We start from the raw sequence: 26163 nt of genomic DNA, 5'->3' as shown, positions 1-26163 counted from the left end.
CTATCCACATCTCATTCTCCAAAAGGAAGGCAGGTGAGGGAAGGGTATATAAAATATTGGGAGAAACGATTGTAACAAATGATAATTGTAAATATCTAGGGGTACACCTAAGTAAAGACTTAGGGTGGGGACTTCACACAGATTATGTGGTAGGCAAGGCCTTTAAATCGCTTCACTGGGTCATGCGGAGCCTCAAAGGAAGCACTAAATCAACTAAAGAATTGGCCTACAAAACAATTGTAAGGCCTATTGTCGAATATGCGACCACAGTATGGGATCCCTTTGAAATAGGGCATGTGAAAAAATTAGAAGCAGTGCAAAGGAAGGCTGCCAGGTACGTTTTAGGGCGACATAGGCAGACTGACAGTGTAAGTGACATGCTAGGCTCACTAGGATGGGGGTCACTAAAGAACAGACGGAAGCTGAATAGACTGTGTGCCATTTTTAAAATATTGAAAGCTGACGGAGGCTGGAAAGAACTGAACGAGAGTGTAAATAAGCCATGTTATCTCGGCAGGAATGATCACCCGCTTAAAATCAAATACATGCCCCAAAGGACAAACACCGCCAAGTTTTCGTTCCTAAATATGGGAATCAAAGAGTGGAACCAGCTGCCTGATGAACTCTTTAAGCCCTTACCCAAAAGCATTAAATCATTTAGGCGTGAATGCAAAAGGTATACATGATTGGATTGTTAAATGCAATACGGCAGAAGGTGTATGGCTGTATCAAAATATATTGTTTTTTCTCATTTTTTATTTTGTAAGTCTACTATACGACTATTTAATGACACTGTGATATGTTTTAAGAATGACTACTGTTTGTTATATCATGTCATTGCCACCCGGCTTATCGCCTAACAGTAATGTATCCCAAATAATAATAATAATAATAATAATAATAATAATAATAATAATAATAATAATAATAATAATAATAATAATAATAATAATAATAATAATAATAATAATAATAATAATAATAATAATAATAATAATAATAATAATAATAATAATAATAATAATAATAATAATAATAATAATAATAATAATAATAATAATAATAATAATAATAATAATAATAATAATAATAATAATAATAATAATAATAATAATAATAATAATAATAATAATAATAATAATAATAAAACCTAGGTATTGTACCGCATCAACTACATCTAAACCAAATTCTGCTAATTTTTACACATATCCCGTTGATCTTTTAAAGCAATTTACAACCGAGCATTTATAAAGATTTACGACAATTCCGATTTTAACAACATTAACTAAGGGAACCTAGAGCCTGTGCTAGAATAAAACGATCCTCATCCTCAGGTATCTCCCGATGAATCGCCGTATATATCGCAAAAATTCTAACATTACTTTTTACTTCGCTGTTTAAATCGTTGACAAATATCAAAAAAGCAGCGGCCCGATTACACCTCCTGTGGTACCCCCGAGGTCACTGATATGCTGCTGAAACTAGAGCTCTGTTCCCGCTCCGATTGAAAGTTTTCCACCCATTTTAATGCGCCCTTTTTTATACCTGCGACCTTTAATTTATGAATAAGTTACCATGGGGAACCTTATCACATACCTTTTGAAAATCTAAAAAGATCGCATCCACTTGCCAACATTTTTCACCCAAAAAAAGTAAGTCAATGGTTTTTCTGAATGTTCACGCCATTGTGGGTATAGGTGTACATGGATGTTTTAATTTTGTATGTAATTTTGTTCTCTTTTGCGAGTGGTGACCGAACACCCCCTGCCACACGTGCTTGCGGCGGCTCTTGGGGGGTATTATGTACATACAGATATATTGGAACATTTTTTTCACCAAGGGAAACAGGGATTATGAACTGAGTGTGTTTTCAAAGTTCAAAAACTAACAAATACTGTATGCTATTCAGTAAAACTTGAGTAGTATTTGCAATGTTCTTCAAGCCACAAAGGTAATTTAATGATGTTGAGCAAAAAGTAATGGAAATTTAAAAAATATAATGGAATTATTTTGAACAATTATATTAAATAAATTATTTTGTCGGTATAAGGTGAAAAAATTGCGACTCAATTCTATTGGAGAAAAAATGGCATCAATTAGATATTTGAGTAATATTGATTTAGAACACTCGTATGCACATATTTTTAGCAAAATACTTTGGAAATAAAAAAAATATGAGTGAATTATTTTGAACAATTGTCCGAGAAAAAATAATTAGTATTCCTTGGTAAAAGGTGGAAACCCTCAAGCCTTTGTATGGTCTTCTAGCCAATGCCATAAATGTTATTCTTATGAATTCCAGAATAAGCAAATAATTTGGTATTTTTCAAAATTGTGTTTCTGTCTTTACCTTAGAATAGTAAAAATGAAAAAGTTGTTAGCCCATTTCGCAAAGTATTGATCATTTCCATTTTATTCACTAAATGTAAATCCTCCTGCCACAAGTCTTTGCAATGGCTTGCGGGGTAGATGTAAATTGTATGCTTTACAAATACTTTGATGTATTTAATGCAGCAAAAATGTCATTAATTAGCACCAATGTCATTTTTGTTTTTATGAAGACATGGTTTCCATGACATCAAAAGAGAACTACTTATTTAAAAACACGTCGATTTTGGAGCAAAATATTTGATTGCTGGATTTAAAAGTTGCTTTTGAATTTTCCGAAATGTTTCTTTACTAATTTGCCTTGTCTTCTCTCTCCCGTTCCTTCTATGCCGTGTCCTTCTCAAAGCATCAGCTCCTCCCTCGACGACACCTCCTCCGACGACTACCGAGCTCCCCTCCAAAAAAACCGGTTTGTACCTCTCTGTTTTTGTCTCTTGTAAACAGCCCTCACACGCATGTTAACTCTGTATTGATTGGAAGCGATGAAACTGTTTCACTATCCAGACAGAGTTTTTTCTTGCACCCTACTTTGTTTTATAATTTTAAAGGGCAAAAATTTATACCTTCATCGGATGCTACCTCGCAAATATTATCGGTGAAGAATAAATTAATTTTACATTATCTATATAAATTGTTACAAATGCCTCGTTCAAACGATAACCTTCATTACCTTAGGAATTTAATGCATGCGTGATATACGTTTTGCTTCTTTGAAAATAGTGTTATAACATACAAGTTAAAATATATACATTATATGTACATATATATATGTATGTATAATATATATATATATATATATATATATATATATATATATATATATATATATTATTTATATATATATATATTATATATATATTTTATATATATATTATATTATTTATATATATATATATATATATATATATATATATATATATATATATATATATATATATATATATATATATATATATATATATATATAAATATATAACTTATTCAAGAGGGATCATACTTTTCAAAACTTTTTAAGAATCCTGTAAATTAAAACGATATGTTTCCTTAAACTTATATTTAGTATTTAACGCTTCAACTCCTGATGTAAAAACACAAACATTCAAGTTTTAACCAGGACTGCAATGCATAACCAGAGTTATGTGGGAGACAGGTAAATGGTATACACCTATAAGGAACCAATGGAAATGGCCGAGAGACTTTCTGCTCAATGCAAAAAACAATGCACGCTTAATGCATCTACAACTTTCGTTGGATATTCTCCTCTAAGAAATATCCGTTCAGCCTCTTCTCCTTTAACCACACACACACCTGTATTTCCTTTAGAGTCGACCAAAACGATCGCGATACAATATTGCTCCTCATTAGAAAATTTAATATTATCTCTTCTTGCATTTGCGGTTAATTATGAAACTTATATTCACATATTAATATGTCTCGTATGTGTGTGTATATATATATATATATACATACATACATACATATATATATATATATATATATATATATATATATATATATACATACATACATATATATATAATTATATCTATACATACATACATATATATATAATTATATCTATACATACATATATATATATATATATTATATACATATATAACGCTGATTCATCTCTGTGGTGAGAATTAGGTGGCATATTAACCATTTTAGGTTGGCATTTAGCTATGTGGTAAATGTGTTGTCACTTCTTCACATTCAGAAATTGTGAATTTCTCCGAACCAACGCCACACCAGAAAGTCACTCACCTTAATAACAATCTATACCTCTCTTTATCTCTCTCTCTCTTATAACCAAACATTTATTTATCCTCAAAATTATGTTAATTTTCTGTATTTATTTTGCCTAGCAGTGGCGGTTGACAATAGCTCCCAATGTTATCCTCGTTTATCAATAACTTCAACGAAACCGCTAAGAGTTAATGATAAATCGGACGGGGTGTACCTTATTTGCCTGGAAATAACCTCTTCCCTATTAGATTCCGTTTTTCAAACTCGTTCGCCGTCGAATGTAGTTCCCCTTCCTCTCCTCTATGAGGTGATCAATCTCCACGCTAATCTAATTCAAATCTATAATCCCTCCCCCCCTTCAATGTCGCGCACAATTCCACATGGCAAAATTTAAATAAGTTTCTCGAGGACCACTGTAATATCCTAACATATTAATTTCTAGGTGGATCAGAATATGGGTCAACTATCGTCACAATCAATGTAGTTTGAGTATATATATATATATATATATATATATATATATATATATATAATGTATAACACTTAGCACTAGTGGACACAGACAAAAACACAGAAACACACAAAAAAGAGACTCACTAAGAGACTCACAGTTCTGTTCCTCTCTTCCTTGATAAAGGTGGTAACGACCACCGTAAATTCGAAAAATAGTGAGTCTCTTTTTTGTGTGTTTCTTTGTTTTTGTCTGTGTCCACTAGTGCTAAGTGTTATACATTATATATATATATATATATATATATATATATATATAGTATATATATATAATTATTATTAGGTATTTTACCGGTAAAGGTAAGTTTTTGGATGGACATGGACTGATTATAAAATTTGTGACCCCTAGCAAACACACCATCCTACTCTATATCAGGTCTGTCTTCTTCTCTGAGTACTTGCTTCCTCCCTTCATCCCATCCAACATCCGTATCCTGTTCCCTCCCATTCCTCGTTTGCCAAACATTCTCCCCTCTATTACAGCCTTCAACGTCCCACTGCCGGTCAGGGGGTAACCCAGGGGGTAACCCTTCATCCAATTTTCCTATCTCAATAGGATTTCTCCCAACAAACCCCTCTCTTCGCCCACCATACCAAGTACTTCCTCATTTGTTTTCTTCTCTGTCCATTTCACCTTCTCCATTCTTCTCCACACCCACATATATGTAAAAATAAATAAATAAATAAATATATATATACACATACATATATATGTATGTATATATGTGTATATATATATATATATGATATATATATATATATATTTGATCCCTCCCCGGACTACCACCTTGACGTGGTGTAAGGGCTTGTGGGTTCCGATAACCCCTAAATCTGCGCCGGCGGGAGCAATAATATTGCTCCTGGTAGGGTCACCCATGCCAAATAGGTCGAAGATTAAGAGCCAGACGAAAGGTTGTCCACGCAGCGTCTGTTCCTCAGTGAGGCGGCTAAAAAGGCGTCTGACCTTAGTGCGGTGGCCAGTAAGTGATGGTGTCCCGTTAAAAACACTATTGAGGAAGGCAACAGGAAACCACCTCAATTATCATTCCCAAGATTTAAATGATGGATACCACAGAGAATATGAGTCCTGGCAACCACGGGGCTCGACCCAATCGGCCGTGTGTCGTGCCCGGCAGCGGGGGAAGCAAGCTTTCCGCGGTCGTCATCCCACGAAACTCTTGCGAGGGAAAATCGGCAGCAGCAAGGCAGAAACGCAGATAAGAAGACCAAATTAGTTAGAATAGGAACATGAAATGTTAGGACAATTATGAGGGAAACTAGAAAATATTAAGCGAGAGATGGAAAGGGCAAACATCGATTTTTAGGTCTATGCGAGGTGAGATGGAAGGATAGCGGGGATTACTGGAGTGATCAGTATAGATTAATATACAGCGGTGGGGACGAGAGCCAACAAGGGGTTGCCGTAGTATCAAACGTAGAGGTAGGAAGAAGCGTAGTCAACATAGAGCAGGTAACGGATAGAATACTACTAGTAGAGACAAACACAGAGCCGACGAACTTGGTTATTATTCAGGTATACATGCCACCGAGCAACCAAAAGGAAGAAGAGGTCGAACGGATCAGTTAGAGGACATAATCGCGTGTGTTCCCACAGGGACACATTTGATAGTGATGGAGGATTGGAATGCGACGGTAGGCGAAGGAAGAGATGGCGATCAGGTGGGGGACTAAGGTTTAGGCACGAGAGATGACCGCGGGGATAAAGCAGTGGAGTTCTGCCGGAGTCAGGGGTTAGTCATCACCAACACTTGGTTAAGACACCACAAAAGACGCAGGTATGCATGGAAAATGCTAGGTGACTCAAAAAAGTAGCAGCTAGATTATATCGTGGTTAGACACAGGTTTCGTAACAGTGTGATAAATTCACACAACTTCCCGGGAGCGCATGCGGACTTTGAACACAATATAGTTGTTATGACATGTAGCGTTGTTTCAGAAATATAGAGCATAGGCGGTGGGTTATAAAATGGAATGTAGAAGCATTAAATGGTTTGTAGAGGAACAAATACACACATGCGGTAAAGGAAATCATGGAGCGGGTAAAGAGCTAAGTACTATAAAAGAAAAATTGGAAAGTTTCAAGAAAGGGTTATCGAAAGCCGCAAAAGACCGTATTGGAACCGTTAACCTTAAAAGGACTAGGAAACTACGGATCACGTATGAGAAGATTTCAAAGATGGATGCACGGAAAAGGGAAGAATATAAATACAGAGTTAGGCAAAATGAAGTACAAAGAATTATACAATAAATTGAGGCGGGCAACAATTAATGAAAAAGTAGCATGGTGGAAGACGCGATGCGAGGATTTGGAAAGTTTGCAGAGGAAGGGTGACATTGGTGCGCTGTACAGCAAAGTTAAATCTTTATCGGGAAGTAGGAAAAGGAGATCTATGCTAACAATTAGATATAAGGCGGGTAAGGTAATAATTGACGCAGGAAAGATCCAAAAGAGATGCAAGGAGTGTATAGAAGAACTGTACAGTAAAGAACTTCGACAAAAAAAGTTAGACATAGAAAGGGAACATGACGTAGAGGAGGATAGCTTAGGTCCAGGCATACTAGACGAAGAGATAGAAAGGGCATTAAGGGAGATGAAAATAAATAAAGCCGTGGGGGTGGTTTACATTCTCGCGGAACTTTGGGAGGAAGAGGCTATATGGGCTGATTCGTAGTATCTATGAGGAAGGAATCTGGCCGGAAGACTGTGACATCCGTTTCAGTTCCTATTCCGAAAAAGGTAAAGGCTACATTATGTGAGGACTACAGGACAATAAGTTTGATATTCCACGCAGCTAAAGTTGTTCTCAGGATCATAAACAAAAGGGTAGAGAGTAGGGTAAATGATTACTTAGGGGATGATCAGTTTAGGTTTAGGAAGGGGAGAGGAACTCGTGATGCCATTGCAGTAATGAGATTATTAATCGAGAGGAATATAGAACACAACCAGGAGGTGTTCGCTTGTTTCGTAGATTTCGAAAAAGCGTTTGATAGAGTGAATTGGGAAAAACTAATAAGTATTCTGCAGAAAATAGGAATAGATTGGAGGGAAAGGAGGCTAATCTGCAACCTGTACATGTGCCAGACTGCTCAGGTGCGGGTGGGAAACGGGGAGTCCGGATGGGCAGTGTTAGGAAGGGGTGTAAAGCAGTGTAGCCTATTATCAACGTTGCTGTTCAACCTGTATGCAGAGGAAATGATCAAAGAGGCATGGGAATAAATGGAGGTAGGATTGAAAGTGGGCGGGGAATTCATAAAATCAGTTAAGTTCGCTGATGACCAAGCTTTAGTTTGTCAGTCAGCCAAGGGGTTTGCAAGTTTTTCTGAGTGAATTGGAAATTCAGTGCGACAGGTATGGGATGAGAATCAATATTAATCAAACAAAGGGTATGCGATTTTCTAGAAAGAAAAAGGCAAAGCTTAACATTACAATAGGAGGGCAAAACTAGAGCAGGTAGAACAGTTTACGTATCTCGGTAGGGGTTTGGACCAACACGGTCAAAGTAGTAGGGACTTAAGGTGAAGAATTGCGCTAGGCAAAGAGGCTTTCACAAGGAGGATGGAGTTGATGATAGGGACGTTGGGTAAGGATGTTAAGAAAAAACTTGTAAAAACTTTGATATGGAGAGTAGCTATGCACTGCGCGGAAACGTGGTAATTGAAGCAGGAGGATAGATGTAGATTGGAGGCTTTTGAAATGTGGGTGTGGAGAAGAATGGAGAAGGTGAAATGGACAGAGAAGAAAACAAATGAGGAAGTACTTGGTATGGTGGGCGAAGAGAGGGGTTTGCTGGGAGATCTCCTATGGAGACAGGAAAAGTGGATGAAGGTGGTGTTGACCGGCAGTGGGATATTGAAGACTGTGATAGATGGGAGAATGTTGGGCAAAAGAGGAAAGTGAAGGAACAGGATAGGGATGTTGGACGGGATGAAGGGAGGAAAAAGTACTCAGAGATGAAGTGGGACCTGATATAGAGTAGGATGATGGATTTTGTGTTATGTTAGGAGTAATAAAATGTTTGTTTGGTAGTTGTGTCCATCCAAAAACCTACCTTAACCGGTAGATTACCTTAAAAAAATAATATATGTATATATATATGTATATATATATATATATATATATATATACCTATACCTATTTTTCATAGCATTGTTTTTGGGACAGATGCAGATTGGCACATAAAATACCATTGATTTGGAGAAGGAACACCAAATTTACCAACAGAACATGCGCCGCCTCCGTTATTAAAATATTTATACTACCGCTGGAATGTGAAACGGAATTCTTCTAACAACGACTCAGCACTATAACAGTTATTGTTCCCTCCATTTTATATGCCGAAATAAAGCATTAATATGATTCAAAGCGCTTAATGGGTAAGTTATTTTTAAAATACCTTCCGCCTGTCCCATCCTCTCCACTCTAGCACTCGCTGATCAACCCTATACATTCCTCCCCCTCTACCGATGCCCTCCCCTCCCTTAATGTTTTCTTATTCTATGAGAGGAGCAAATGTCAATAATCCTCTCTCTCTCTCTCAATCCAGCCCACCTTCTCAACGATTAAACTCACAACCCTCGGCTCGGCTAGGACATTGCTTCTTGAAACGCCAACCGACTTTCAACGTTGCTCATCTGGCTTATCCCCCTCCCCTTTTTCCTTCTCCTCCGCCTTCTTCTCACAATCGCCAAGCAAATGTTTCCCTCTTCCACCCCTTCCCCTTCCTGTTACTTGCTAACCCATCACCCTAAACAGAAAACGAAGTAGTGGACCTTTTGTCTGCGCCTCTAGGCATAGCGAGCCTTCGCTGCGAAGTAAAGGCATCTCTTACTCTATCTCCCACCCACCTCTTGAACCACACACGTTAGCATCTTCACCGACACTTTAAACTTCTGCCGAAATCTACGCCGGCATGCTCATTAGAAATCGTAGCCTTGTCATTTGAACTCTTCCACCATTAACCCAGCTCTTCCTCCCAGCCTCAGAAAATGAACCCAAACCACTCCAATCCATCCATCCAACAGAAACCTATAACAACCTCCTTCTAACAAAGATTTCCGATTTAAAATTTATAGATTCTTCGGAGCCACATTGACCCCTCCCCTAAAAGTCTTTTCCCCTCCGAGACACAAGCTCTCAGACGTAAACGTCAAGCAAATATCACGACGACGGAAAAAGGGTCGTGCGTCGTCGCGCTAAACAAAATAGACTATGACGCTGAGGCATTACGCCAATTAAACGGCCTTTCTTTCTATGTCCCTTGCCCCGAGATCCTAACACTCCATATCAGATGGAAATTCTTTCTTTTCTATCCAATTTTGGTCCCAAAGTAGGTCTCTCATCCAAAGATATATCCATCTTTTCTCCACCTAAGACCCCCCAAACTATTTGCTACCGAAAATCCACAAGACCAGTGACTTCCAACGCCCTATTTTCCCCAGCCTCATCTCACCCACGGAAAGCATCTCCGCATTAATAGACCACCACCATCAACCAATAGCCACTTCACTCCCTTCTTACATCAAAGAATTGCACCACTTTCTGAAAGGTTCAAACTCAATCCTAATTCCTCAAAACACGACCATTCTAATGGCCACGATAGATGTCGTCTCTCTCTGCAAATTCCCCACGAAGAAGACCTAGAATCCCTTAAATATACCTCCCCCTACGAGCCAAACCGCACACCCTGTCCACAGATTTCTTCATCGGAATGACCCAACATGTCCTCACCAAAAAGCATTCAAATTTAATAACAAAATCTACTTACAGAAAAAGGCACTGCATTGGGCACGTGTATGGCTCCTGCATACGCCAATCTTTTTATTGGAAACCTAGAACATATCTTTCTGCACCAAAAAAACCCTTGAATCACTCTTCTGGGCCCACAACATGTTGTCATCTATCTAATCTTTTGATGACTGCTTCTCCGTTTCGGTGATTGAAACCCTTCCCAAATCTGCAAGTAGCATATAGGTGAGAAGATGGCGCATATCTGGGTGTCCCAGTCATTTAAACCGCCCGGGTTGAATCAAGCCCACTAAATGCATCCAATAGCTGCCTACATAGCCCCTCCCACCCCTTTATCCATTTCCCATTGGTCTCATATTTCTCCTTCCCTCACCCTCTCCCCGCGCTTGTCCTCTCCGCTTTTCCCCGAGAACGTCATTCTTAAGACGACGGCCTTGCCGTCAAAACTACATATGTGAGTGTCCTTTCTTTCTGTTTCTATGTTTTAAAAATTTTAATCTATATAATATACATATATATTTATTTATTTATTTACATGTTTATATTAAACGATCGCGTTTCAGCGACGACATATAAGCGCATAAATTCCCCTCATTTCATTCCATCACTCATTCGAATGTTGTCATCGGCACTTTGAAATCCTCGCTCTTAGGTACGAGGGCCTTCAAAACACACTCTTTCCCAATCATTCTTCCACGCAGGACTCACCCACCGAACAAATATCCGCATTAATTGACCACTGCCTTCAACCCTTAGTCGCTTCATTCCCCTCTAATATTGCATTTGGCTCTAGACTGCTGGTAAATTGAAGGGTAACCTTGCGCCAGGATCCCGAGCCATTGACAATCCCATGATCCGAAACAGCACGCTGTGCCCACCTTCCAGCAGAGTTTAGAGTATCTCCAAAGAAATCAGTGCCCCGGCACTCATCTCGTATTGAAATTCGGAAAAGATAAATTAGAGTGTAGATTTATAGTTTCAACTTCGGGAACGGGAAGTAGACATTCACGTTCTGAATTTCGGGTGCCACTGTCCTCAAATTCCCTGGATTTCTAAATTTAGTTGGCTGGAGGCCAGGGTGAAAATGTCATGTTCTGAGATACATTTTCTCGGGAGCCTATGAAAGAGAGAAAGAAAGAAAGAGAGAGAGAGCTTTCAAAATGATAGAGATGTATCGGGAGAGAAAACTCTTTCGCGGAGGTTATGTAGCTGTTTGCTTGTGAAATCAACCCAGTCCTCAACGATACAAACACCAGCATTTTGTTTCTTTCCCGTCCTCTTGCAGATTTGATGGACAACACGCTGAACAACTCGCTGTACAGGAATCCCAGCTCCCTCACCGTTCATTCAACGGAGAAAGGTGAGATCGCCAAAAAGATTAAAGACGGAAAAGAAAAATATTTGATAAAAAAACTTAGTTGAAGAGGCTTCCAAAAATAAGTACAGTGACAAAATGCAAAATGGGAAGAGGTATGAGAAGATGAACGAGGGAGACTTCTCGAATTGAAACGCATTAATAAGAGAGAGAGAGAGAAAGAGAGGCCTCTCTCACTCTCTCTCTCTCTCTCTCTCTCACGCACACAATCACTCTGTGTGCTTGAACGTCATTTATTCTCAATTCCCATTCAATTCCTCCTCCGTCGTCCTTCGTCTTCGAGTCGGGACTTAATTTCCAAGGGAAGGGCTCTCGAGGAGTGACAAGCAATTCTCATTCCTTCGTTCGCACCCTCTGGAAAGAGTCACGAGGGGGAGGGACCCACAGGGCGATTCCGGGCCCAAAAGGAGGCGAGGGGGTGCAAGCGGTGCTCGAGGGCGGGAGGTCAGAGGCCGAGTGAGTGTGGGAGGGCGGTGTGGGGCGAGGGGGTTGGGCGGGGAAAGAGCGGGCAGATGAATGCTTTGCGGACGCTCTATAAAATGTCCCACCGCCGACGACCCCTGGTGTGCGGCAGGGAGTGGGGAGGGGGGCGAGCGTTCGAAGGAGCCGTCGGTCAAGAGACGCTGGGAGTGTTTGGGAGCGGTGATCGGGTGGCGAGATAATGTCTCCCGCTGCGAGGAGCCCCCGCGAAGGGAGGCCGCAGCCGCGAAGGAAGAAGACGCGGCCGGGCAGTGGAATGGAAATGAATGCGCCAACCCACTGACCGAGGAAAGGGGTGAGAGAAAGAAGGGTGGAAACAATTGGGGGGTGGTACGGGGGGTGTTTGTCGGTCGTCGGGGTTTGTTTGTTCGTCGGGAGGCAAAAGGAGGCGGGAAGTGCCGGCAAGTGAGTAAGTGGAGGGTGCGGGGGGGGGAGGAATTGGGGGCCTCGAGATGGGCGAGCAGTAGAAGGAGCCGCCGGCCCTGGAAGAGGGCTCGGTATGACGCGTCGGGGGCAGGAGAGCGAGGCAAGGATCAAGAGGAGGAGGGAGTCAGGGTCCTTTTAATGAAAAGTCACTGCTGCCACTTAGCATTAATTGCGATGTTCATTTGGAATTCCCTTTGGCCGTCCTCAGGAGGAAGGAGAGTAGGACTGAAGGGGCCGCCTGAAGTGCGGAGGTGGGCGGCGAGGGAGTGGAAAGGGGGAGGGGAGTGGCCGGGGCTGGGGGGGGGGGGCGTTGACAGCGAGCTGGAAGGCAGATGTTCCCATCCCTGATTTCCAAATCACAGCCGAGGTGGAGTTTCCAGGGGGGTTTCCAGTGAGTGGTTCGGGGCGCGAGGGGGGGTGGGGGAAGTTTTTTGGGAGTAGGGCCGGAATAAATGAATGTGAGGGAGCGTAAAAGGGGGAGGGAGGGACAAAGGTAACGGTAGGAATGAAATTCAAGGAGGATTGGGGGGAGGGGGCGGGTGCAAAGGGGGGTGCTCGGTGGAGGAATATCCAAACCATTAGTTTGTTAGTCAATGTTATTTTATGGTTATTTAAAACTTATCTATTTGAAGACACTCTGTCGGATCTGTAAATTGAAACTTAAAGCTTTTTAATACTTTCCAATCAGAAGATCCTTACAAAGAAAACAAGGCCCCGAGACAACGTAATCCATATCGCTTTCAATTCAATCTAATGTCTCGTGTTGACTACTAACATGGAAGTAATTAACTGGGAACATTTTCTTTTTGCCAATCATTTTTATGGCGTATTCAGTTTTGAAATTTTTGCTCTGCCGATCAATGACTTAAAACCGTTATGATAAAAATTCCAAGTGATATCCTATTCATGATGAAGGGTCATCTGTGAGAATAGGAGGGAGTTTTCACATGACTCTCACTGACCTCAGAGAAATGTATAATTCACTACTCCACGTCGATTGTTGATTGGTGGTTAATGCGCGTCGCGCACCGTTGATGGCTGAGGATGGTGCGAGTAGAGGTGCCCTGGCGGCCGAGGTTGCGAGCACTGCTCATAGTTGGGTAAAGATTCTCTCCCGAGCCAAGAGATGTGCTCGAAGGTCCGGAAAAGGTCTCGAAAGAAACAAGGCCCTGACAAGTACTTATGTATTCGAGTAGACAAGGAAGAGGGAAATAAGCATAAAAATGGAAATGCTCCCGGGGTGAAGGACGGAGGAAGAAATATGATATTCCGAGGGGCTGGCCAGGACGAAAAGAAGGGGATGTATGGGAGAAAAATAGTTTTTTGAAACCAGGTGTTATTTTGAGATGTAAATTGGATTGTAACATTAATATATGCAGAAAAAGGAAGCAAATCAGGAAATATGATTATAGTGAACAAATAGTGTTGAAATGTTCTTAAAATATGGAAGAGGCTATTCGGAAAAAATAAACAATTTCGTTATTATTTCGGGAGTAATTACTGAAGATTTGTGCACGAGAAATAGATTACATCATATACCGAGGTGTTTTATTAATTTATTAATAAAATATGCAAAAAATGAAATGCAATTGGGGCGGAAGTATAATTATATTGTGGAATATTTATGAAATAGTTGAGCGTTCTAAACAAATGATATTTAAAAAAAGTGTTTTCGTTGTACGAATTTGAGTATCTATGCTATCCCGATACGCCAATGCATTGGCAGGAAAGAGTATCTAATTCCATGAATACCACGCTGCATTAGTGTCACAATTACTACAATGCATGTACTTTTAAAAATGCGTTAAACATGCGCTGCACACTGAATAAAACATCAATAATATGAACAGATGTTCAATATTTAAAATGACCATTTTCTGTGAAAATTTAGCTGAAAGAATTAGTTCAATTGGAGAATCACTTGACATTTCCAGACGGAGGGGAAATAATAATAATTTCCTATTTCCTTTGCGCCATGGTATATTTAATGTTAATGACGTTTTTCAGATTCTTCATGAAGTTGTGGTAAATAAATTTAATTACACTTATGTAGGAATGTTTTATACAAACGTTTCAGAAAGCATACTTCGAAACAAGAAATTTTATTAATATTATTAGTTATTTATTCTTTCATAATTCATTCATTATTATTGGATTCTATCTTCATTTATCTTAACTTGCTCTACCTTTTTGTTTTAAGTTTTGCTGCACCTTATATCTGCCTGGATTCCGTTTTTCATTCTTTTTCCATTGAAAAACACCGACCACTTTTCGACATTTCTCTCGGCCCACCCAATCCTGTCTCCCCATCTCCCACGCTCAGCTCAATGTAGATTTTGTAATATAATTTCGCTTAAATTAGGATTTATTGCTACCTATCAAAAATAACATGATTTTTCTCTTTTTGCAAATAAGTATCTTTCGCAAGAAATGTCCATTTAATGGGAAATGTCTCTGTAATGCTTTAAAATAGATTTTTTAAGTTTTCTTATATTGTAGGAACAAAATATCAGTCAAACCTGAATGACATTGATAAATCGGAGCGGAAATCAACCCAAGAATCGGGAAAAGGTGTTCACTACGACTGGCCTCAAAGTGACAGTGTCTGTAAGTATGGATTATATTTTATTTTAATGTTCCCAGTGAAATGAAATTTGGTTTTATATTTCAAATTCTTCTATTTCACATTAACTGAATTAATTTGTTTTTAAATATTCACTCAAAATTTTAATGCTAAACAAAGATAATTTTTCTCATAATTTATAAGCTAAGCCTTAATAAGTTTTCGATACTCTTCAGGGACGCGCCAAATTCTGTATAGTTGATTTTCGCATGGTGCGCTCGTAAATTCATCTTTTCCATTGCATTGGATTCTATGGCACATTTAAACGCTTTAATGACTAAAAATATACCCAAAATTTTTGCATGAGAGGATACACACAGAGACATGCTTACTGCCTGCATGATTACTATTTGCATGATTCGCTTTGAGTGAATGATTTAGTGAATGACCTAGGATGATTTTCCTCCAATTTAGGATTTCGTTCTAGGATTCTCAAGGGAGAGAAGAAACTCCGGAGTTCCTTCTTTCCCTTCAGGAAGGTGGTATCGCCACCTAACATTTGGAATACGTGTGAGTTTCATTTGCATGTATTTCGGTGTTTTGGTTAACTGGTACTATCTTGTTACCATCGTTTTTACAATTCTTTTTGACATTTTTTCCACAACATGAAGGTCAATATTTTGTATAAATGACTGATAGTGTTATTATCAATCATTCGTACAAAATATTGTTCTTCTGCTAATCCACATGTGACTACATAGTTAGAGTAGCCACTCTTCTTATTGCATTCCTCAAGCATTGTCCCGTCCTTTTCCATGCGATGACGGTCGCCAGTGCATAATCAACACATATTTTGCGCACTGCTATTTTTTGGCTGATTTACGACACAGAAATTATATTTAAACATAGGATGGATTCTATAGTTGCATTCTTTTATGATTACTTCCTTGATTGTGCACTCATCTGCAAAAAGCAATGTTGATATTAATGTGTATAGGTTGCAATTATAAAAAGATAACATAATCCAAAAGTAATTTTGAGGTAGTAATATTTTGTCAGTTTTTAATAAACCCACCATCAAAAAAATGTTTTGAGGAATGAACCAAAGTCATATAGGCTGACTATCGTTTAGAGGAACTAATATGAACTACCTTGGAATGTGAATAAGACATACCTTGCCTACCGAAGAACTATAATAAGCATTTCTACATCTACATAGTGCCACGAAAGCCGCCGTAAGGGTGTGTGGCGGGAGGCGTTAGGTCCAAACCGGTAATTAAAAAATAAACCGCATGAAAAACCCAAATATTCATGGTATTGACCAGTACGCTCCCTGGCAATCGTCCCCTCTCGGCCCAAGGTCTTCGTCATGGCTTATTGGGTCTCTTCTATGGACGAAAAACGGGTTCCTTTCTTTCAGTGTTGCTTTAATCCGAGGGAACAAAAAGAAGTCTGCTGGGGCGACGTCAGGACAATAGGGGGGGTGGGGCAGGGTTGGCGCCTGTTGTTTGGCCTGGAACTCGCGGACTCGTCGCGGGTTGTGGCGAGACGCGTTGTCGTGATGGAGTGGCCAGGTAGCGGATATGTCTTTTCTCGTCCCGATGGCCCTTTTCCGTAGTCTTTCCAGCACATCTACGTAGTAAAGAGCGTTAACTGCCTGTCCTTGTGGAACAAACTCCTTATGGACCACTTCCTATGGACCACTCCTTATGGACCGTCGAAAAAGACAATGAGCATTGTTTACACTTTTGATTCGCTCATTCTTGCATTTTTGGGTAAAGGGGATTGGTCGGTGTGTTACTCAGTGCTTTGGCGTTTTGTTTCTGGTTCGATTTCAAAAATCCACGTTTCATCACCAGTGATGGCGTTTTCCAAATAATCACGTTAATTTTCAATACTTTGCCAAAGTTTACCTGAAATTTCCGATCGGTTGGTCTTTCGTGACACGGTCGGCGCGCAGAGGTTTACAAAAACGGACGTCCTGCCGCTTCCACAGCTTGGAGAGCACTGAGACCAGTTTTTGGCAAAGCTTAGCGTCTCGCTCACCTATTTCATTTGGTTTGATCCCCCTCCAATCTAAAGGAGCGGGGAAAATATTTTAATTGCATTGCTTTTGAAATGCACGCTGTATTTATACGTATGAAACATTGACGACTCACACACATGCAGATGCATACGCGTGCGTACACTATTCTATAAACCAACTTACAAATGCACCGACGATTATACCTTATGTCTACGCAGAATTTTATCTTGTCCTCAGTTATTAATAAAATGTACTTAATATCTCTATAGTGACTTTGGTTTCTTCTTAGTATGAAATATATCTACATAATACCCTTCAAGCCGCCCCAAGGGCGTACGGCGGGGGGTGTTATGCTACCACCAGTAAAAGTGAACAAAACAACAAGGAAAAGCAACACATCTATGCAAACCTATACCCACAGCGGCGAATGTATCACGCAAAAATCCTTTCAACTTACACGCCTTAAAGAACATAAAATGTCAACTAAGAAGCGACGGCACCCTAGGATGCAGTAAGAAATGTATCAAATAACTTGCAAGCTAGAATTTGAAAAATAAGAAGGTAAAATGGCACAACCACACGGACATGCAACATGCTACAAGTGTCTCCTTCCCCAAAGACACAGGTAGGGAATGTGACCTAACGCTGAAGGTAGCGGGAGGATCCCCCCACGGAGAGAGACGAGGGACGGAAGGGGAAACCTAAAAACAGACAAAGTAGGGCCAGAAATCTGGTAAAGAGCACTTTATTATTCAACGGCATTCTAATCTGGCCATGCGGGAAAGGTTTAGACAACAAAACACGCGAGGTTAGTGAAAGTGTATGCAACTAAGTAGAACTAATAACTAGACGCTGAGGGTGACAGGTGGAATTTTTACTACCTATACCCTTGCAGTGGCTATCCTTACTGTCCGTGGGAAGAAGGAGTCCTTGAGTCTGCTGGTTCTGGCATCTGTTTCCCGAATTTTATATTCATGATCCAAGCGACCAATGTATGTAGGAGTACGAATAATTTGCGAGACCTCGGTGCTGAAACATGCGGATCTGAATTTATTTAATAATTTGAATCTTGCATTGAATCGTCTATATCCCATTGATTCCCACCCCAACTTCGTGAGCATTCAGCGACGTTTTTCAATTTATCGTAAGAGCTTTCAACGAAACGGGCTGCCCGGCGTTGAGCCTTCACAATTTCCCGAATGAGGCCTTTTTCACTTGGGGCCTATATGCTGCATACATATTCTAAATGAGGCCTTACAAGAGCGTGGTAACAATGCTTCTTGACCTTCGAGTCACTTTTGCCGACAATGCGTCTAATGAATCCCATTATTTTGTATGCTTGACCGTAGATTTCACGTTCCCCAAGGGTCCCCCAAAATTAAGTCGTTAGTTACAGCAACCGCTCTGTATTTTGCCGTATCAACTACTTCTACGTCAACTGCAGCTAATTTGTAAACAAATCCCGTTGATCTTTTAAAGAAATATACCACCGAAAATTTATAAAGTTTTATGACAATCCCCAGTTAGAACACCATTTAGTAATTTAATCTAGATCCTGTGTTAGAATGGAACCATCCTCATCCCCTGATATCTCCCGATAGATCACCGTGTCGTCCGCGAGCATCCTGATCTTACTTTTCACTTCGCGGTTCAAATCGTTGACAAAAATCAAGAAAATCAATATACAAAATGTGAGATGTAATGAATAAATGCAGATACTCAAGGGATGTAGGAGGCGCGATGGTAGGATAACAGGGATTACTGAAGCTGAAATTAAACTGGAATATGCTATAGTAGAAGTATATACGTAGAGCATATTGTATATATGCATATATATATATATATATATATATATATATATATATATATATATATATATATATATATATATATTTGTATAAATATATCCTACAGCTGTTCTGGCAGGAGTAATAATAATTGCTCCTGGTTGTACCCATGCCAGATAGGTTGAATGTTAGGAGCCAGACAAAAGGTAGTCCACGCAGCATCTGTTCCTCAGTGAGGCGGCTGCAATGGCGTCTGACCCCAGTGGGGCGGCCAGTAAGTGATGGTGTCACGTTAAAAACACTATTGAGGAAGGCAACGCGAAACCACCTCAATTATCATTAGTAAGAACAATGTGATGGACAATAGAGATATTTTGAGTCCTGGCAACCACGGGGCTCGGCCGAATCGGCTGTGTGTCGTGCCCGGCAGCGTGGGAGTCAGGGCTACCGCGGTCGTCATCCCACGAAACCCTTGCAAGGGAAAACCAGCAGCAGCAGGACAGAAAACGAAGGAAAAGAAGACCAAATTAGTTAGAATAGAAACGTGGAATGTTAGGAAAATGATGAGGGCAGGAGAATTGGAGAATGTTAAGCGAGAGATGTAAAGATGAAAAATAGATATTTTAGGTCTATGCGAGGTGAGATGGAAGGAGAGAGGGGATTACTGGAGTGATAATTATGGAATAATATACAGCGGCGGGAACGAGAGCCAACGAGGGGTTGCCATTGTATTAAATGAAGAGGTAGAAGGAAGCGTAGTCAACAAAGAGCAGGTAGCGGATGGATTATTACTAGAAGAGATAAAAGCAGAACCGACGAACTTGGTTATTATTCAGGTATACATGCCACCGAGCAACCATAAAGAAGAAGAGGTCGACAGGATATACGATCAGTTAGAGGACATATTCGCGTGTGTTCCCACAGGGAACATTTGATAGTGATGGTGGATTGGAATGCGACGGTAAGCGAAGAAAGAGATGGTGATGGGGGACTAGTGTTTTGGCACGAGGAATGACCGCGGGGAGAAAGCAGTTGAGTTCTGCAGGAGACAGGGCTTAGTCATCACGAACACTTGGTTTCGACACCACAAAAGACGCAGGTATACATGGAAAATGGCAGGTGACTCAGAAAAGTAGCAGCTAGATTATATCGCGGTTAGATACAGTCAAAGGAACAGTGTGATAAATTCTCACAGCTTCCCGGGAGCGGATGCGCACTCTGACCACATTCAGTTGTTATGAAATGTAGCGTCTGTTTCAAAAAGATAAGGCAGGGACGGCGAGTTAGGAAATGGAATGTAGAAGCATTAAATGGTTTGAAGAGGAACAAATACACATGCGGTAAATGAAATCATGGAGCGGGTGAAGAGCTAAGTACTATAAAAGAAAAATGGGAAAGTTTCCAGAAAGGGTTATCGAAAGCCGCAAAATACCCTATTGGAACCGTTAACCTTAAAAGGACTAGGAAACTATGGATCACGGATGAGAATATTACAAAGATGGATACACGGAAAAGGGAAGAATGTAAATACAGAGTTAAGCAAAATGAAGTTCAAAGAATTAAACAATAAATTGAGGAGGGCAACAAGTAAAGAAAAAGTAGCATGGTGGAAGACGCAATGCGAGGATTTGGAAAGTCTGCAGAGGAAGGGTCAAATCGGGGCGCTGTACAGCAAAATTAAATATTTATCAAGAAGTAAGAAAGGAAGAGCTATGCTAACAGTTAGAGATAAGTCGGGTAAGGTAATAGTGGACACAGGAAAGATCCAAGAGAGATGGAAGGAATATATAGAAGAAATGTATAGTAAAGAGCTTAGACCAACAATGTTAGACATAGAAAGGGAACAAGACGTAGAGGAGGATAGCTTAGGTCCAGGCATACTAGACGAAGAGATAGAAAGGGCATTAAGGGAGATGAAACTAAGTAAGGCCGTGGGGGTGGATAATATTTCCGCGGAATTATTAAAATGTTTAGGAAAATGTGGGAGGAAGAGGCTTTATGGGCTGATTCGTAGTATCAATGAGGAAGGAATCTGGCCGGAAGACTTTGTGAGATCAGTTTTAGTTCCTATTCCGAAAAAGGTAAAGGCTACATCATGTGAGGACTACAGGACAATAAGTTTGATATTCCGCACAGCTAAAGTTGTTCTCAGGGTCATACAGGGTCGCACCCAAAAGTGGTAGGACTGATTTGTTTACAAGAATTTTATTGACGATATACTTACATCAACTTAATAATCTTCAAAGTATGCTCCTTGAGCTGCTACACACTGAACGGCCTTTATTGAGTCAAAACGTCGTCCCTTGAGCTATCTTTTCATCAGGGGGAAGAAGAAGAAGTCCGGTGGTGCCAGATCGGGAGAATAGGGCGGGTGCGGCAACGTTGCAACGCCGTATTTGGCCAGGAGCTGTCTGACGACGAGCGCGCCATGGCGAATTTTCGGCACCATCTTGGCGCACACCTTGCGCATGGCCAAATCCTGTGAAATAATGCGTTAGACGTTGGATGCAGACAGACCCAACTGGTCTGCAATTTCTTCACTGGTTAAGCGTCGGTGTGTGTTCAGCAGTGTCCTCACTCTGTCCACATTCGTGTCGGTTCTTGCCGTCGACGGCCGTCCGGAGCGATGGTCGTCTTCAACGAGCTCCCTACCCTCTTTAAACAACTTGTGCCACTCAAATACTGTGGAACGGCTTAAGGCAGTGTCCCCATAAGCCTGCTTGATCATATCGAGGGTCTCATTTGCCGTCTTCCCGAGTTTCGCACAAAACTTCATGGAATAACGTTGCTCTAAATTCAGATTCATTTTGTTTTTCGACGCGGTCAAAAAACTTGCTTCACTAAAAATGGTGTCGTCACTCAACGACAGCCCGCAGGGGACTAACGTTGGTGTTGGTCTGTTGCTAAGAGCCTCATCCACCTTACCCTGCCCGACAGACCCCCCTTACTCGCTCCGTTCGCGCCAGAGAAAATCAGTCCTACCACTTTTGGGTGGGAAGCCTGTAAACAAAAGGATTGATACTAGGGCAAATGATTACTTAGGGGATGATCAGTTTGGGATTAGGAAGGGGAGAGGCACGCGTGATTACATTACAGTAATGAGATTATTAATCGAGAGGAATGTAGAACCCAACCAGGAGGGTTTGCCTGTTTCGTAGATTTCGAAAGAGCGTTTTAGCATTTTCATTATAATTCCCAGGTATATTTTTTATGAATCCCAATTTTTTATTAACTTCACTGCAAATTTCACGAATGTGTTTTCCTGAGGACAAAATTGTTATTATTGTTTTACCGATTATATTTTATTGTTAGTATTATTGTATATTCGTTATTTTATAATATACTATTATTATATTAATCGTTATTATTATTTTACCGATTCCACGTGTGTTATGTTGGTTCACTGTGTAGTGGAAGAGTTTTCAGCTGAAATAAATTTCCCCAAAAATTTATCTAAACATTAATTCAAATTTATCTCTAGCTCCCATGTCTTGCACAGATTATGAGATACGTTTAGATCGTTAGCTAGAGTCATTGTTCAGGTATGCAAGACACCAAGCGACCATACGGAGAAAGGGGTCGATAGGGTGTACAATCAGTTAGAGGACATAATCGCGTGTAGGGAAACCGCGTGTAGTTCCCCTGCAGGGAAACTTTTGATAGTGATGGGGGAAGGAATGCGACTGTAGGCGAAGGAAGAAATGGTGATGAGGTGGATGACAACGGTTTAGGCACGAGAAATGACCGCGAGGAGAAATCATTTGAGTTTTGCATTAGACAGGGGTTAATCATGAAGACATTTGCTTTATATTGAACATTACTCGTTTACGTTGCATTTTAATGGATGGAATATATCCGGGGTTTAAGAAAAATATCAGAAAGATAATACTATGGTTATGGAGACTCTTGGGAGCAGCGTGTCTGATTCGCAACTTCCCGGGAGCGGGAAGTTGCGAACCATAATTTGGTACAAATGAATTGTAACGACAAAATAATAAAATGCGAAAGACAGGTTAAGATGGTCAACGAAACAACCACATGTAGACGCTACCCCACAAGCCGTCACAAGGATGCGTGGTAGGGGTTGCAGGTCACCGGCTGTGGTACTCCCACTCCGACATTTCCACAAATACAGGGTTCGTCCGGAAAATAAGTGTACTGAGCTCAGAAAAAAAATTAATTGCACTTTTACATACTACCTTGATCAAAAGGTTCCCGGAATAACCACCGTGTGGCGCTCCCATCGTTCCGATTTGAGTTCTGTATTTTTTCTTAAATTGGTACATCTGTTGTTGATATTCCCTTTAAATCTTAGTGTCATAACTTGACATTTGCAAAAGTTACGTAGCCAAGAGTACATCTATCTCTGTGTGTGTTGGCGATTTTTTACAATTTCAGAAATGGATTTAAATTTGCAACAACGAACTTGTATTAAATTTTGCGTAAAAAACGGATTTAGTGGCGCACGGACGTTGGAAATGTTGGAAAAGTGTTTCGGCAACGATTCTCTAAAAAAAACGGTCGTTTACCAGTGGCACGAGCGGTTCAGAAGTGGTCGTGAGTCAATCGAAGATGATGAACGCAGTGGCAGACCATCGACATCGAAAGTCGGTGAAAAAATTGATAAATTAAAAGAAATGTTGGTCAATAACCGCAAATTAACCATCAGAGAAATAGCGGAGGACTTGAACATTGCCTATGGATCCGCCCAAGACATTGTGGTTAATGATTTGGGTTTCCGTCGTGTAGCAGCAAAGTTGGTGCCGAAAGACCTCAATTTCATGCAAAAAAGAGACCGTGTTGACGTCGCAAAAGACATGATTTGCGAGGCTGAATCCGATCCCACATTCATCAAAAGGATCATTACTGGAGACGAGACGTGGGTTTATGAGTACGACACGCAATCCAGACATCAGGCAAGTGAATGGCGTTCACCAAATGAGCCGAGACCAAAAAAACCACGTCGTTTTCAGTCAAAAAAGAAGGCAATGCTGACGGTTTTCATGGATTACAACGGTGTAGTGCATCATGAATTTTTGCCAGAAGGCCAGACAGTAAACAAAGAGTATTATTTGGGCGTTATGAGACGTTTGCGTGAAGCAATTCGCCGAAAGAGACCAGAAATGTGGGCAGAAAACTCGTGGATTTTGCACCATGATAACGCACCGTCGCACAGTGCTATCATTATTCGTAATTTTTTGAAGAAAAATGCAACAAATACCATCCAACAGCCACCGAATTCACCTGATTTGGCTCCCTGTGACTTCTTTCTGTTCAATCGAGTTAAAAAACCATTACGGGGAACGCGTTTTAGCAGCCGAGAGGAAGTAATGGAAAAATCGCAGGAAGCACTGATGGACATACCGAAAACCGAATATAAAAAATGTTTCGAGGATTGGATCAAGCGCTGGCATAAGTGTGTTGCAGTCGATGGGGATTACTTTGAAGGGGACAATATAGATTTAGATGAATAAACTTGTATTTTTAATTTTCTGAATAAATTCCGGGAAATTTTTGATGTAGTGGACGACTCCCCTTTTGTCAAAAAAGACAATGAGCATCGCCTTGATCCGAGATTTGCCCATGCGAGCTTTCTTTTGACGGTGATGATGGGGTGTGCCACTCCGCACTTTGTCTCTTCGACTCCGGGTCGTACTCAAAGATCCACGTCTCGTCACCCGAAACAACGTTCTCTAAAAAATGTGGATCATTTTTGCAGTGATCCGCAAGTTGTGTCGCGATTTCCAAACGATTGAGTCTTTGATCATCACTGAGCACTTTCGGCACCAACTTTGCACAAATTTTTCGCATCTGTAATTGCTCCCTAATAATCTCGTGCACTATTGTTTTTGGCACATTACACTGCTCTGCTATCATCCGAACACTAAGATGACGATCGGAGTTCAGTACATCGCGAACTTTTCGCACATTTTCGTCGGTGAGTGTCGTTGATGGGCGTCCAGGCCGTGGTTCGTCGTCGACCTCTTCTCTGCCCTCCACGAACATCTTGTGCCACCGAAAGATCATGTTTCTGGACATGGATGACTCCCCGTAAGCCTGGTTAATCATACCGACAGTTTCGGTAGACGATTTCCCAAGCTTTACCGCTAATTTGATGGAATAACGATGCTCCAAAAACTTCGGCATCGCGTTCCGTGACGTGGGTCGAGCGTGGAGGTTCGCGTTAACAGAGCTCCTCACTACACCACAGCTCAGAACCGACTGCCTTTTTCAGCGTCGCTTGCCAACATACCCCCCTCCAATCGCAGCTCGTCAGAGTGGTGCTGGGCGTGCCTGGAGCGGCGGGAAAAAATCAGTACACTTATTTTCCGGACGAACCCTGTATATGGCACCCCGTGATTCACCGCAAGGGCGCGTGGAAGAGGGGGACTGAACATCCGTTATAAGGATTAAAATTGTTATAATGTTAGTAACTAGATTAGTTTATTACAAACAAAGGATCAGGAAGAGTTCAGACTCACGCGTGATGCCATTGCGAAGCCGAAGTCATTGTTTAAAGGGTCATTGAGTACAATCGGGATGTATTTGTCTGTTTCGTTCACTTAATGTTAGAGGTTTTAAATATAGAGCATTGTGTAGACTAATGAATGCATTGCAGAAATAAGAGTAAATTGGAAGAATAGGAGAATTATCTGCAACTTGTACATAACTGAGGCAGGTGAGGAGCGAGCGGTGGATGATGAGTTGGAATGGGCAGTGTTAGATAAGGCAGAGGAGTCCGCGGTCACCTGTGCTGTTCAGCGTTTATCTGGAGAAGATGGTTAAAGAGGCATGGAAAGATCTGGAGATCAGAATGAAAGTAGGTGGGCAATCGTACTCCAATAGGTTTGCAGATGGCCAGTTTTTCATTCTGTCCAGAGGTTCCAAGCAGTGCTCTAGCGCATTGAAAAGAAAATGCAATCGATGTGGGATGAGATTAAATGTTATTAAAGCAAAGGTTATCATATGGTTTTTCAGGAAGGGAACACAAGGCCGAAAACACAAAGGCTAGGCTAATATTAAATTAGGAGTTCATAAACTAGAGCAAGTGAAACATTTGACCAACCTAGAAAATATTTTGGAAAAAGTAGT

At 40.7% G+C, this 26163-nt stretch overlaps 1 protein-coding gene across 4 annotated transcripts in view; it reads left to right on the top strand.

The window, feature by feature from the left end:
• The window catches only part of LOC139689564 (lachesin-like), an 846240-nt gene that overhangs the window by 807366 nt on the left and 12711 nt on the right, over window positions 1-26163 (top strand). For 2 of the 4 annotated variants that reach the window (XM_071586723.1, XM_071586721.1), the window contains 3 exons: window positions 2735-2797; window positions 11700-11774; window positions 15195-15302. In XM_071586723.1, the coding sequence (XP_071442824.1) occupies window positions 2735-2797; window positions 11700-11774; window positions 15195-15302 (246 nt within the window). The remainder of the gene's footprint in view (window positions 1-2734; window positions 2798-11699; window positions 11775-15194; window positions 15303-26163) is intronic. The other 2 variants (XM_071586722.1, XM_071586724.1) reach the window with 2 other exon arrangements.

Source organism: Hetaerina americana, unplaced genomic scaffold, assembly GCF_022747635.1.
Source record: "Hetaerina americana unplaced genomic scaffold, ioHetAmer1.1.p SCAF_25, whole genome shotgun sequence".
NCBI classification, from domain to species: domain Eukaryota; kingdom Metazoa; phylum Arthropoda; class Insecta; order Odonata; family Calopterygidae; genus Hetaerina; species Hetaerina americana.
This window is presented reverse-complemented; position numbering and strand designations above follow the sequence as displayed.